Consider the following 15,034-nt stretch of genomic DNA (forward strand, 5'->3'; position numbering starts at 1 on the left):
ATGAATCAATACACCTAAGGTATATTAGAGCAGTAGCTGGCACATAATAAGTGGATTTGAATTTTTTTTAAAAGATTTTATTTATTTTAGAGAGAGAGAGAGCGTGAGCTGGTCGGGGTGAGGAGGGCAGAGGGAAAGGGAGGATCTCAAGCAGTATGCACACTGAGCATGAAGCCCAACACTGGGTTCAATCCCACAACCCTGAGATCATGACCTGAACTGAAATCAAGAGTCAGATGCTTGGGGTGCCTGGGTAGCGCAGTTGTTAGGCGTCTGCCTTCGGCTCAGGGCGTGATCCCGGTGTTCTGGGATCGAGTCCCACATCAGGCTCCTCCGCTGGAAGCCTGCTTCTTCCTCTCCCACTCCCCCTGCTTGTGTTCCCTCTCTCGCTGGCTATCTATCTCTGTCAAATAAATAAATCAAAAATCTTTAAAAAAAAAGAGTCAGATGCTTAACCAACTGAGGCACCTCTGAAACAGAATGTATTATGATTCTCTAACCTTAGTTATCTTTTAGTCTCCAGTCCCTTCATCTGTTAATGGTAATAATAAAAATATTGACTCTTACAACTTCTAAACAAACAAATAAAAATGGGCCTTTTCCTTTGATGTCTTTTCATTTTAGATTTTCTAACAATTAGCATAATAGGTAGCTATTTATTCTGCCTTCCCAGCCTAACATTTTCATTTTTCTCATAGCCATATTTAAATGTGTTGGGAATTCTAGTCTGTAGGATAGAAAGCAGTGCCAAGTGATATGCAGCTAGGGTAGGAAGCAAAATCATGACTCTGAAACATAGCATTGGCTGCACTCTGACTGATCTTTCCTCACAGATATAGATCTCATCGTTTTGGCTCTATATATATGCCCCCACCAAGGAGTAAACTGATACAAGAAAGGGTTGCAGGAGTCATATTGGGAAGTACACAGGAGCACGTAAGTTCTAGCTCAGGCCACTGGGGAGGGATAAAAGCAGGGGAGTAATAGCTTTGAAAGGTACTTTTATGTAGCTATATCAAAAGAGACTTGTCAAAATGTAAAGGAGCAAAATTACTTTTTAAAATTTTTACCAAGTATACAATAGACACCACTGGATTTTTATTTTTTAATTAATTTCTTTCATTTGAGTATAGTTGACACACATTAGATTAGTTTCAGGTATACAACATAGTGATTCAACTTCTCTATACATCATGCTACGCTCATCAAAAGCGTAGCTACCATCTGTCCCCATACAATGCTATTACAATATCATTTACTATATTCCCTATGCTATACCTTTTATCCCTGTGACTTATTCATTCCATAACTGAAAGCCTGTATCTCCCATTCCCCTTCACCGGTTTTGCCCATTCCTGAACTCCCTTCCCTCTGGCAACCTTCATTTTGTTCTCTGTATTTATATGTCTGATTCTCCTTCTTTTGTTTATTCATTTGATTTGTTATTTAGATTCCACATATGAGTGAAATCATATGGTATTTGTCTTTCACAGTCTGACTTATTTCACTTACCATAATACTCTGTGGGTCCATTCATGTGGTTGCAAATAGCAAGATCTCATTCTTTACTTCATGGCTGCATAACTTTCCATTGCATACATATACACTATTTTTTGTTATCCATTTGTAAATTGACAGACACTTAGATTGCTTCCATATCTTGTTTAATATAAATAAACCTGCAATAAACATAGGGGTTCATATAGCTTTTCAAATTAGTGTTTTCATTTTCTTTGGGTAAATACCAATTAGTGAAATTACTGGATCACATGGTATTTCTTTTTTTTTTTTAACTGCATACTGTTTTCCACAGTGGCTATAATAATTTACATTCCCACCAAAAGTTCATGAGTGTTCTTTTTTATCCATATCCTCACCAACACTTGTTATTTCTTGTGATTTTGATTTTAGCCATTCTGACAGATGTCAGGTGATATCTTGCAGTTTTGATTTGCATTTCCCTGATGATGAGTGATGCCGAGCATCTTTTCATATGTCTGTGGGTCATTTGTATGTTTTCTTTGGAAAAATGTCTATTCAGGTCTTCTGCCCATTTTTAAATTGGATTGTCTTTTCAAAAAATTTTCTCATGTTGAGATGTTTAAGCTCTTTATATATTTTGGATATTAACCCTTTATCATATATATCATTTGAAAATACCTTCTCCCGGGGCACCTGGGTGGCTCAGTCGTTAAGCGTCTGCCTTCGGCTCAGGGCGTGATCCCGGAGTTCTGGGATCGAGCCCCACATCAGGCTCCTCTGCTGGGAGTCTGCTTCTTCCTCTCACACTCCCCCTGCTTGTGTTCCCTCTCTCTCTGGCTCTCTCTCTCTCTGTCAAATAAATAAATAAATAAAATCTTAAAAAAAGAAAAAGAAAATACCTTCTCCCATTTAGTAGGTCGCCTTTTTGTTTTGTTGATGGTTTCCTTCACTGCGCAAAAGTTTTTTTTATTTGATGTGGTCCCAATAGATATTTTTGCTTTTGTTTCCCTTGCCTATAAACACGTTGCCATGATTGATGCCAGAGAAATTACTGCCTGTGTTTTCTTCTAGGAATTTTACGGTTTCAGGTCTCACAGTTAGGTCTTTAATTCAATTTGAGTTTATTTTTGTTTATGGTGTAAAAAAGTAATCCAGTTTCACTCTTTTGCACATAGCTCCAGTTTTCCAAGCACCATTTAATAAAGAGACTATCTTTTCCTCATTGTATATTCTTGCCTTCATCATAGATTAATTGGCCATATAATTGTGCGTTTGTTTCTGGGGTCTCTTCAGTTCCATTGATCTATGTGTCTATTTTTGTGCCAGTACCATACTGCTTTGATTACTATAGCTGTGTAGTATTCTTAAATACTGGAGTACCTGAAATCTGGAATTGTGATACTTCCAGCTTTGTTCTTCTTTCTCAAGATGCTTTTTGATATTTGGGGGTCTTTTGTGGTTCCACACAAATTTTAGGATTATTGTTCTAGTTCTGTGAAAAATGCTATTGGTATTTTGATAAAAATAACATTGAATCTGTAAATTCCTTCAGGTAGTATAGATATTTTTGCAATATTAATTCTTCCAATCCATGAGCATGAAATATTTTTCCAGTTGTTTGTATCATCTTTTTTGATGATACAAGTTTTTGTATCAATTTCTTTCATCAATGTTTTATAGTTTCCAGAATACAGGTCTTTTATCTCCTTGGTTAAGTTTTTTTATTGGTAATTTTTTCTTGGTGCAATTGTAAATGGAATTATTTTCTTTATTTCTCTGCTACTTCGTTATTAGTGCATAGAAATGCTATCAATTTCTTGGTATTAATTTTGTGTTCTGCAACTTTACTGAGCTCATTTATTATTTCTGGTATTTTTTAAAGATTTGATCCATTTATTTGACAGAGAGAGACCACAAGCAGAGGGAGTAGCAAAGGGAGAGGGAGAAGCAGACTCCTTGCTGAGCAGGGAGCCCGACGTGGGACCTGATCCCAGGACCCTGGGATCATGACCTGAGCTGAAGGCAGACGTTTAACTATCTGAGCCACCCAGGCACTCCAATTTCTGGTAGTTTTTGGTGGAGTCTTCAGGGTTTTCTATATATTGTATCATGTCATCTGCAAATAGTGCCAGTTTAACTTCTCCTTTACCAATATGGATGCATCTTATTTCTATTTCTTGCCAGATTGCTGTGGCTAGGACTTCCAGTACTATGTTGAATACAAGTGGCAAGAGTGGACATCTTTGTCATGTTCCTGATTTTAGAGAAAAAGCCCTCAATTTTTCACCATTGAGTAAGATGTTAGCTGAGGGTATTTCGTATATATATTTCATATATATACCTTTACTATGTTAAGGTATGTTCCCTCTAAATCCACTTTATTGAGACTTTTTATCCTGAACGACGTTGAATTTTGTCAAATGCATTTTCTGCATCTATTGAGATTATCATATGATTTGTGTCCTTTGTTTTGTTGATGTAATGCATCACATTGATTGATTTGCAAATACTGAACCATTCTTACACCCCCAGAATAAATTCCACTTGACTATGGTGAATGATCTGTTACTGTATTTTTTTGGTCAATGTATTGTTGAATGCAGTTTGAAAATATTTTGTTGAGGATTTTGCATCTATGTTTATTAGGGATATTGGCCTGCAATTCTGTATTTGTGGTATCTTTGTCTGGTTTTGGTATCAGGGTAATGCTGATCTCATAGAGTATATATGAATGCTTTCCTTCCTCTTCTATTTTTTTGGAAAAGTTTGAGGAACATAAATATTAGTTCTTCTTCAAATGTTTGGTAGAATTCACTTGTGAATCCATCTGATCCTGTATTTTTAATTTTTGGTAGTTTTTTGATTACCAATTAAATTTTGTTACTAGTAATTGATCTGTTGAGAATTTCTGTTTCTAATTCAGTTTTGAAAGACTGTATGTTTTAGTTTATTCATTTCTTCCAGATTGTCCAATTTATTGGCATACAATTTTTCATAGTATTCTCTTGTAATCCGTTGTATTTATGTGGTGTCAGGTGTTACTTTTTCTCTTTCACTTCTGATTTTCATTATTTGGGTCCTTTCTCTTTTTCTTGGTAAGTCTGGCTAAGGGTTTATTATATATTATGTATATGTATAGACACACACACACACACACACACACACGATCTCAGTTGTTCTACTTACAACAGACACACACACACACATCTGAACCACAGTCCAGAATATTATATATTATATAATCCTTGATTATACAGGATTCACAAATTCTTTTTTAAGACATAAGTACATATCTTTTCCCATAGATTATTAGAAAAAAGTCCATAATAATAATAATTTTGCTTTCATAAGACTGTTTTGCATAAATGATCTTATTCAGCATCATAGTATCTGTATTTTGAAGATCTTGATATAAGGATCTGGGATGCACTGGATATTAGAAATTTAATAGGGTTCAAGAATAGGTGAGGATAGGGAATGAATTTAGGCACAATCAGGCACAATATGTCAGAAAATCCACATATAATCAAGAGTAACATATTGACCATTGTTGCTTATCTTCAAAAAGGGTCATTAATCATTTTAAGTAAAACTTTCACTCATACTTTGAGAATTCATTTGCTTACTAGTTTCATACTAAATTCTCTGGTTTCCCTTTTAAAGTTAAAAATAATTATAGCTATTTACCTTTTTAGAAATAGGTGTCATTCCTAAATACTTGAACTTCTGTGGGCTGAATTGTGTTCCCCCAACATTTATATGTTGAACTCCTAACCCCCAGTACCTCAGACTGTGACTTTATTTGGAGATAGGGTTTTTTAAAGAGGTGATTAATTTAAAATGAGGTCCCTAGGGTGAGCCCTAATCATTATGACTGGTGTCCTTGTAAAAAGAAGATACTAGGACACAAACACAGAGTGAAGACCATGTGAGGACACAGGGAAGATGGCTATCTACAAACCAAGAAGAAACGCCTCAGAAAAAATCAACCCTGCTAGTAACCTTGATGTTTGACTTCTAGCCTCAAAAACTGTGAGAAAGTAAATTTCTGTTGTTTAAGTCATTCGGCCTGTGGTACTTTGTTATTGCAGCCCTAGCAAGTTAATAAAAGAACTTACTGAGGTTTCCATTTGAAAACTCAGAGCATGGAAGTATTTGCTTTGTGTCCACTTCTTGACTACATTAGTCTTGATATATTGGTCATATACGAGACATCAGAAAGTTGAAAGGACATTGGAAGGAAAAAGTTTGGGCTACAGTATGATCTATTATACTCACGTTCATACTGCATAGGAAATCTTCAGTTAGGTTTTGAGCACCTATCTCGGTGTTCTTAATAATAGACTGTTTTATACTTATTACTGTAAATTACTATATAATTTGGATTTGGGGAACCAAATGAAGCTCTCTTTAGAAGCTAACCCACTTCTAAAAGAATATTATATTGTGGCACCTGGGTGGCTCAGTCAGTTAAGTGTCTGATTTCAGCTCAGGTCATGATCTCAGGTTCCTAGGATCAAGTCCAGTCCTGGGATTGAGCCTGGCATTGGGCTTCCTGCTCAGTGGGAAGTCTGCGTTTCCCTCTCCGTCTTGCTCTGCCCCTCCCCCCCACTCATGCTCTCTCTCTCTCAAATAAATTATTAGTTTCAGAGGTGCAATTCAGTGATTTGTCATTGCATATAACACCCAGTGCTCGTTACACCAAGTGCCCTCCTTAATGCCCATCACCCAATTATCCCTTCCCCCACCCACCTTCCCTGTAGCAACCCTCAGTTTGTTTCCTAGAGTTCAGCATCTCTTTTGTTTTGCCTTCCCCTCAGTTTTCATCTTATTTTATTTTTCTTTCCCTTCCCCTATGTTCATCTGTTTTGTGTCTTAAATTCCACATATGAGTGAAATCATATGGTATTTGTCTTTCTCTGAATGAATTATTTCACTTAGCATAATACCTTCTAGTTCCATCCACGTCATTGCAAATGGCAAGATTTCATTCTTTTTGATGACTAATATTCCACTGTGTGTGTGTGTGTGTGTATGTGTGTGTGTACATGTGTACATATCTTTATTGCAAAGGACCATATTTTTAAATAAAGTAACTATTGGTTTTGGGTGGTTATAAATTTGGAGGGAGTTTTTTTTTTTTTTTTAGATTTTATTTATTTATTTGACAGAGAGACAGCCAGTGAGAGAGGGAACACAAGCAGGGGGAGTGGGAGAGGAAGAAGCAGTCTCCCAGTGAAGGAGCCTGATGTGGGGCTCGATCCCAGAATGCCAGGATCACGCCCTGAGCTGAAGGCAGATGCTTAATGACTGAGCCAACCAGGAGCCCCTGGAGGGAGCTCTTCAACCCAGTAAAAGAACCATTAAGCAGACAAGAAATAGAAAAACTTCTGCAGTACAGTATGTTCGATTATGGTTTTCCTAAGCTGTGGAGACTAAATAAAAGGTTATGTGATTTGAGGTCTTCATTTATTTGGAAGTAATATTTTCTTTGCCAATGCCAAATAATGTTTCTACTGGCAGTCATATGCTATACTGTATTCTACATTAATAGTGCAGTGTGAATTGAAACAAGACACAAATTCATCGGGTTAGAAGGGACAACAGATATTCATTTGGCCTATTGGTCAGGTTCTAGGCAAGGCTTACCAATTCATGCCAGATACTTGGGTGTCTAATACTTTCTGAAAAATAAATTTCATGGCATCTCTTAGTAATCAACTCTAGTCTTTAGAAGTTCTTTACAAGTCTAACTTTCAATCTTCTCATTACAATCAAATCTAATTTCAGCTTATTTATCCCACTGTCTTTGAGAACCCTGACACAAAAAAATGTTATAGCTGAGACTGTTCATACTTAACATTTACAAAGCAGTTTACTGTTGTATACTTTTGCTCCCATATAATTTCATGCTTGCTAGCTTACAATAAATCTGTAACATGTTACTAAACTCACCTCCTTTTATAGAAATTGAGGTTGAGAGAAGTTGAGTTACTTACTAAAAATCATAGAGCTAGTAAATGATAGAGCTGTAAGTCCAACTCAGATCTTCTGTCCCTAAATCCTGTTTTTTGTCCCATTATGCTCCACTGCAGAATAAAGAAGCAAAATCTAATCTTATTCTTCATTATATTGATAAATTTGAGAGCTATCAGGATAAAAGTAGTTGGAATCAGAATTCTAGTGTCAGGAAGGAGCTTAAAAATCATACATTGTATTTCCCTGATGATGAGTGATGTTGAGCAACTTTTCATGTATCTGTTGGCCATCTGTATTATTTTCTTTGGAAAAATGTCTGTTCATGTCTTCTGCCCATTTCTTTTTTTTTTTTTTTTTAAAGATTTTATTTTTTATTTATTCGACAGAGATAGAGACAGCCAGCGAGAGAGGGAACACAAGCCGGGGGAGTGGGAGAGGAAGAAGCAGGCTCATTGCAGAGGAGCCTGATGTGGGGCTCGATCCCATAACGCCGGGATCACGCCCTGAGCCGAAGGCAGACGCTTAACCGCTGTGCCACCCAGGCGCCCCCTTCTGCCCATTTCTTGAATGGATTATTTGTTCTTTGGGTGTTGAGTTTGATAAGTTCTTTATAGATTTTGGAAACTAACCCTTTATCAGGTATATCATTTGCAAATATCTTCTCCCATTCCAAAGGTTGCCTTTTAGTTTTGTTGATTATTTCTTCACTGTGCAGAAGCTTTTTATCTTGATGAAGTTCCAATAGTTCATTTTTGCTTTTGTTTCCCTTGCCTCTGGAGGTGTATCTAGGAAGAAGATTCTATGGTCAATGTCAAAAAGGTTGTTGCCTGTGTTCTCTAGGATTTTGATGGTTTCCTGTGTCACACTTAGGTCTTTCACCCATTTTGAATTTATTTTTGTGTGGTGTAAGAAAGTGGTCCAAATGGATAAAGAAGTTGTGGTATTTATCTACAATGGAATATTACTCAGCCATCAAAAAGAATGAAATCTTGCCATTTGCAATGACGTGGACAGAGTAAAGTGCATTATGCTAAGCAAAATAAGTCAGAGAAAGACAAATACCATATGATTTCACTCATATGTGGGATTTAAGAAATAAAACTGATGAGCATTGGGAAAAAAGAGAGAGGCAAAGAATAAAACAGACTCTTAACTATAGAGAACAAACTGAGGGTTGCCAGAGGGGAGGTGGGCAGGGGGATGGGTTAAACAGGTGATGGGTATTAAGGAGGGCACTTGCGATGAGCACTGGGTGTTGTATGTAAGTGAAGAATCACTAAATTCTACATCTGAAACTAATATTACACTGTATGTTAACTAACTGGAATTTAAATAAAAACTTGAAACAAACAAATTATCATACATTATGACCACAAAAGACTCCGAATAGACAAAATAATCTTGAAAAACAAAACTGTAGGTATCACAATTCCAGACTTCAAGTTCTATTATAAAGCTGTAGTAATTAGTATGGTACTGGCACAAAAATACACATAGATCAATAAAACAGAATAGAAAGCCCAGAATTAAACCCACAATTATATGGTCAATTAATCTTTAACAAAGCAGAAAAGAATATTCAAAAAGAAGAAAGAGAGATAAACCAAGAAACAGTGTCTTAACTATAGAGAACAAACTGATGGTTACCAGAGAGGAGGGACGAGCTGGGATTGGTCAAATAGTTGATAAAAGAAAAAGAAATCATACACTGTGGTAACATAATCTAAAGAGTTCAAATCCTGGTAACTGGACTGATGCTACTAGGAAGGCTCTGAACCGAGTTGAGCTTACAAATGACACTCCACACTGGTTCGATTGAGTTCACTGATAATATACACAAAATGAAGATATAGAACTTTGGACACTAGATAAAACAGGAATGGAGCATCAAGTTTCTCATTAAGGAGCTCAACTAAGCAAATAAGGGAGCTGTAGATTGAAAAGTAAAAGACAAGTGCAGGTTTACTTAAGAGTACAAACTTTGAAGTCAGAGAGTTATGGGTTTGAATTCTTCCACTTACTAGCTAGATGACCTGGGATAATTTAGTTAACCTTTCTAAATTTCAGTTTCCTTCACAATAAAATGGACACAAGAGTGTCTATATCACTGTATTTCTGTAAATACTGAAGGACTTAACATACATATAATACTTAGCAGGGTATCTAGCACAATAAATGATAGTTTCCAATAATAACATTATTGTAATTATTCTTATTACATTAGAGCATAAGTAAAGCCCCAGCCCAACTTGTCTTGAAAGTGTATTGTGGAAAATTACGTTATATACATATATACATAAAGTGATCTCTGACCTAAGGAACCATACATGAGAATATGAGACAACTCAATACTTGCTCTAAGGCTATAATAAAGTAGCAAATATTTGTTAAGCCATAGTATGGCTTTACTTCCCAATGTTCTGAGTGCTTTGCATGTATTAACTCATTAAATTTTCACAGTAACTCCATGAAATAGGTAGTATTAGTACCTCTGTTCCACAAATAATAAAGTAGACACAAGAAGGCTGAATAATTTACTAGGAAGTAGTGGTGCCAGGACTAAAATTTAGTGAGGATAGCTCCAGAACCCATACTTTTAACTACTATGTTTTACTGTCTTCCCACCACTCTACTCTGTTGCCTCTCTAGCCAATCTCTCTGTTAAATGATTAATAGCATGAATACTTATTTGTCAAATGCTTTATCTGCATCTATTGAGATGATCATATGGTTCTTATTGTTTTAATGGTATATCACACTGATTGATTTGCATATGATGAACCACACTTGTAACCAAGGAATAAATCCCACTTAACTGTGAGGAATGATTTTTAAATATATTGTTGGATTTGGTTTGGTAGTATTTTACTGAGGAATTCTGCATCCATGTTCATCAGGAATATTGGCCTTTAGTTCTCCTTTTTAGTGGAGTCCTTATCTGGCTTTGGTATCAGGGTAATGCATTTGAAAAAGTACAACATCAATTCACGATAAAAACACTCAGCAAAGTAGGTTAAGAGAAAACATCCCTCAATGTCATAAAGGTCATATGTGAAAAACCCACAACTAATCTTATCCTCAATGGGAAAAAACTGAGAGTTTTTTCTCTATGGTCAGGAAGAAGACAAGGATGTCCACTCTCACCACTGTTATTTAACATAGTAATGGAAGGCCTAGCCATAGCAATCAGACAATGAAAAGAATAGAAATGCACCCAAATTGGCAAGGAAGACGTAAAACTTTCACTATTTGCAGATGACATGAAATGCTATATAGAAAACCCAAAAGACTCCACCAAAAAACTGCTAGAACTGATATGTGAATTCAGTAAAGTTGCAGGATACAAAATCAACATAGAGAAATCTGTTGCATTTCTATATAGCAAGAATGAAGCAGCAGAAAGAGAAATTCAGAAAACAATTCCATTTATAATTGGAACCAAAATAAGAAGGTAACTAGGAATAAACCTAACCAAAGAGGTAAAAGACCTGTACTCTGAAAACTATAAAACACTGATGAAAGAAGAGGACATAAATGGAAAGATATTCCATGCTCATGGATTAGAAGAACAAATATTATTAAAATGTCTATAGTACCCAAAGCCATTTACACATTCAATGCAATCCCTACCAAAATACCACCAGCATTTTTCACAGAGCTAAAACAAACTATCCTAAAATTTGTATGTAGAAAAATTTGTATCCAGAAAAGACCCCAAATAGCCAAAGGAATGTTGAAAAAGGAAACCAAAGCTGGTGGCATCACAATTCCAGACTTTAAGCTCTATTACAAAGCTGTCATCATCAAGACAGCATGGTACTGGCACAAAAACAGACACATAGATCAATGGAACAGAATAGAGACTTCAGAAATGGACCCTCAACTCATGGTCAACTAATCTTAAACAAAGTAGGAAAGAATATTTAATGGAAAAAAGACAGTCCCTTCAACAGTGTTGGGGAAATTGGACAGCCACATGCAGAAGGATGAAACTGGACCATTTCCTTATACCATACACAAAAATAGACACAAAATGGATGAAAGACCTAACTGTGAGACAGGAATCCATCAAAATCCTTGAGGAGAAGACAGGAAGCAACTTCTTTGACCTTGGCCACAGCAACTTCTTTGCTCTTGGCTGCAGCAACTTCTTGCTAAACACTTCTCCAAAAGCACAGGAAACAAAGGCAAAAATGAACTACTGGGACTTCAACAAGATAAAAAGCTTTTGCACAGCAAAGGAAACAGTTGACAAAACCAAAAGACAACTGACAGAAGGAGAAGATATTTGCAAATGACATATCAGATAAAGGGCTGGCATTCAAAACATATAAAAAACTTATACAGCTCAACACCCCTAAAACAAATGATCCAATTAAGAAATGGGCAGAAGTCATTTACAATAGCACCTAAAACCATACGTTACCTTGGAATTAACTTAACCAGAGACGTTAAGCACCTATATTCTAGAAACTATAAATCACTCTTGAAAGACATTGAGGAAGGCATAAAAAGATGGAAAGATATTCCATGCTCATGGATCGGAAGAATTAACATAGTTAAAATGTCCATGCTATCCAGAGCAATCTACACTTTCAATGCTATCCCGATCAAAATACCGAGGACATTTTTCAAAGAACTGGAACAAACAGTCCTTAAATTTGTATGGAAACGGAAAAGGCCCTGAATCTCCAAGGAACTGTTGAAAAGGAAAAACAAAGCTGAGGGCATCACAATGCCGGATTTCGAGCTGTACTACAAAGCTGTGATCACAAAGACAGCATGGTACTGGCACAAAAACAGACACATAGACCAATGGAACAGAATAGAGAGCCCAGAAATGAACCCTCGGCTCTTTGGGCAACTAATATTTGATAAAGCAGGAAAAAACATCCGGTGGGAAAAAGACAGTCTCTTCAATAAATGGTGCTGGGAAAATTGGACAGCTACATGCAAAAGAATGAAACTTGACCACTATCTCACACCATACACAAAAATAAACTCCAAATGGATGAAAGACCTCGATGTGAGACAGGAATCCATCAAAATCCTAGAGGAGAACATAGGCAGCAACCTCTACGACATCGGCCAAAGCAACCTTTTTCATGATACATCCCCAAAGGCAAGAGAAACAAAAGATAAAATGAATTTATGGGACTTCATCAAGATTAAAAGTTTCTGCACAGCCAAGGAAACAGTCAGAAAAACTAAGAGGCAGCCCACGGAATGGGAGAAGATATTTGCAAATGACACTACAGATAAAGGACTGGTATCCAAGATCTACAAAGAACTTCTCAAACTCAATACACGAGAAACAAATAAACAAATCAAAAAATGGGCAGAAGATATGAACAGATACTTTTCCAATGTTGACGTACAAATGGCTAACAGACACATGAAAAAATGTTCAAAATCATTAGCCATCAAGGAAATTCAAATCAAAACCATACCGAGATACCACCTCACACCAGTTAGAATGGCAAAAATAGACAAGGCAAGAAACAACAATTGTTGGAGAGGATGTGGAGAAAGGGGATCCCTGCTACATTGTTGGTGGGAATGCAAGTTGGTATAGCCACTCTGGAAAACAGTGTGGAGGTCCCTTAAAAAGTTAAAAATTGAGCTACCCTATGATCCAGCCATTGCACTACTGGGTGTTTACCCCAAAGATACAGACGTAGTGAAGAGAAGGGCCATATGCACCCCAATGTTCATAGCAGCAATGTCCACAATAGCTAAATTGTGGAAGGAGCCGAGATGCCCTTCAACAGATGACTGGATTAAGAAGTTGTGGTCCATATATACAATGGAATATTACTCAGCAATCAGAAAGAACGAGTTCTCAACATTTGCTACAACATGGACGGCACTGGAGGAGATAATGCTAAGTGAAATAAGTCAAGCAGAGAAAGACAACTATCATATGATTTCTCTCATCTATGGAACATAAGAACTAGGATGATCGGTAGGGGAAGAAAGGGATAAAGAAAGGGGGGGTAATCAGAAGGGGGAATGAAACATGAGAGACTATAGACTATGAGAAACAAACTGAGGGCCTCGGAGGGGAGGGGGGGTGGGGGAATGGGATAGACCGGTGATGGGTAGTAAGGAGGGCACGTATTGCATGGTGCACTGGGTGTTATACACAACTAATGAATCATCGAGCCTTACATCGGAAACCGGGGATGTACTGTATGGCAACTAACATAATATAATAAAAAATCATTAAAAAAAAAAAAAGAAATGGGCAGAAGTCATACACAGACATTTCTCCAAAGAAGACATCCAGATGGTCAAAAGACACATGAAGAGATGCTCATCATCACTTCTCATCAGGGAAATACAAATCAAAACTACAATGAGGTATCACCTCACACCTGCAGAATGGCTAAAACCAAAACCACAAGAAACAACAAGTGTTGGTGAGGATACAGAGAAACGGAAACCCTCTTGCATTGTTTGTGGGAATGCAAACTTGTGCAGCCACTGTGGAAAATTTTATGGGGGTTCCTCAAAAACTTAAAAATAGAACTACTTTGTGATGCAGTAATTGCATTACTTGGTACTTACCTCAAAAATACAAAAACAATGATTGAAAGGGATACATGCACCCATATGTTTATTGCAGCATTAATTATAATAGCCAAAATTGGAAGCAGCCCAAGTGTGCATTGATGGATGAAGAAGATGTGATAAATATATACAATCAAACATTACTCAGCTCCAGGAAAGAATGAAATCTTGATATTTGCAACAAAATGGATGGAGGTAGAGAGTATAATGCTAAGTGAAGTAAGTTGTTCAGAGAAGGACAAATACCATATGATTTCACTCACATGTGGAATTTAAGAAACAAAACGAGAAAAGAAAGAAACAAGAAACAAAATAAGCACAGGAAAAAATATGAGGAGAGACAAACCAAAAAACAGACTGGTGGTTACCAGAAGGCAGTTAGTTTGAGGGATGGGTGAACTAGGTGATGGCAATTTATGAGTACATTTATCATGATGAGCACTGAGTAATGTATAGTGTTGTGAACCATTATATCGTACACCTGAAACTAATATAATACTCTAAGTATACTCACATTAAAATAAAAAAACTGAATAAAAAATAAAAATGCATAATATAAACATTATGTAATTAATGAATTACAACAGTTAATCCCATGAAGTTAGAATTAAAAGTGGCTATATAAAGTGGCTACATAAATATTTATGGTTATGCCTGAAAAAATAACATGAGGTCAAGTGTTTGTTAAGACTCATGCTCAGTTTACACATTTTTTAATGGAAAATTCCTCAATCTATTTACAGTGGTCGTATAAACTACAGAATAAGCCCAGTGGGGTTGAAGAGTAGAGAAGAATATGTAAATATATTACAACTGTGATGGTGAAGGACTTATCATTTTAAATTTCCTCGTGGGACCCTTATTCCATACCTTTAAGAGGGAATGAATTGCCCAGGAAGGCAAGGTACCTAGGACAACAATGATGAAGCAAGAGCCTAGGGTCAATATGGCCAACAGCATGGTTACCTATGTCTTTCTCTATCACAAATACTGGTAACTT

The 15,034-nt window shown here is 36.6% G+C and overlaps 1 protein-coding gene across 3 annotated transcripts in view; it reads right to left on the minus strand.

Moving 5' to 3' along the window:
- The window catches only part of ZDHHC15 (zinc finger DHHC-type palmitoyltransferase 15), a 166,938-nt gene that overhangs the window by 108,815 nt on the left and 43,089 nt on the right, over positions 1–15,034 (minus strand). The window contains exons 1-2 of one of the 3 annotated variants that reach the window (XM_044379806.3): positions 2,161–2,982; positions 1,513–1,679 (exon numbers count right to left, since the gene is read on the minus strand). The exons of the other annotated variants lie outside the window; for them this stretch is intronic. Coding sequence (XP_044235741.1) covers positions 1,513–1,537 — 25 coding nt within the window. The 5' untranslated portion in view covers positions 1,538–1,679; positions 2,161–2,982. Of the gene's footprint in view, positions 1–1,512; positions 1,680–2,160; positions 2,983–15,034 lie in introns of those variants that run through there. 3 annotated transcript variants of the gene reach the window in all.

The sequence above is a fragment of the Ursus arctos genome, chromosome X (assembly GCF_023065955.2).
Source record: "Ursus arctos isolate Adak ecotype North America chromosome X, UrsArc2.0, whole genome shotgun sequence".
NCBI classification, from domain to species: domain Eukaryota; kingdom Metazoa; phylum Chordata; class Mammalia; order Carnivora; family Ursidae; genus Ursus; species Ursus arctos.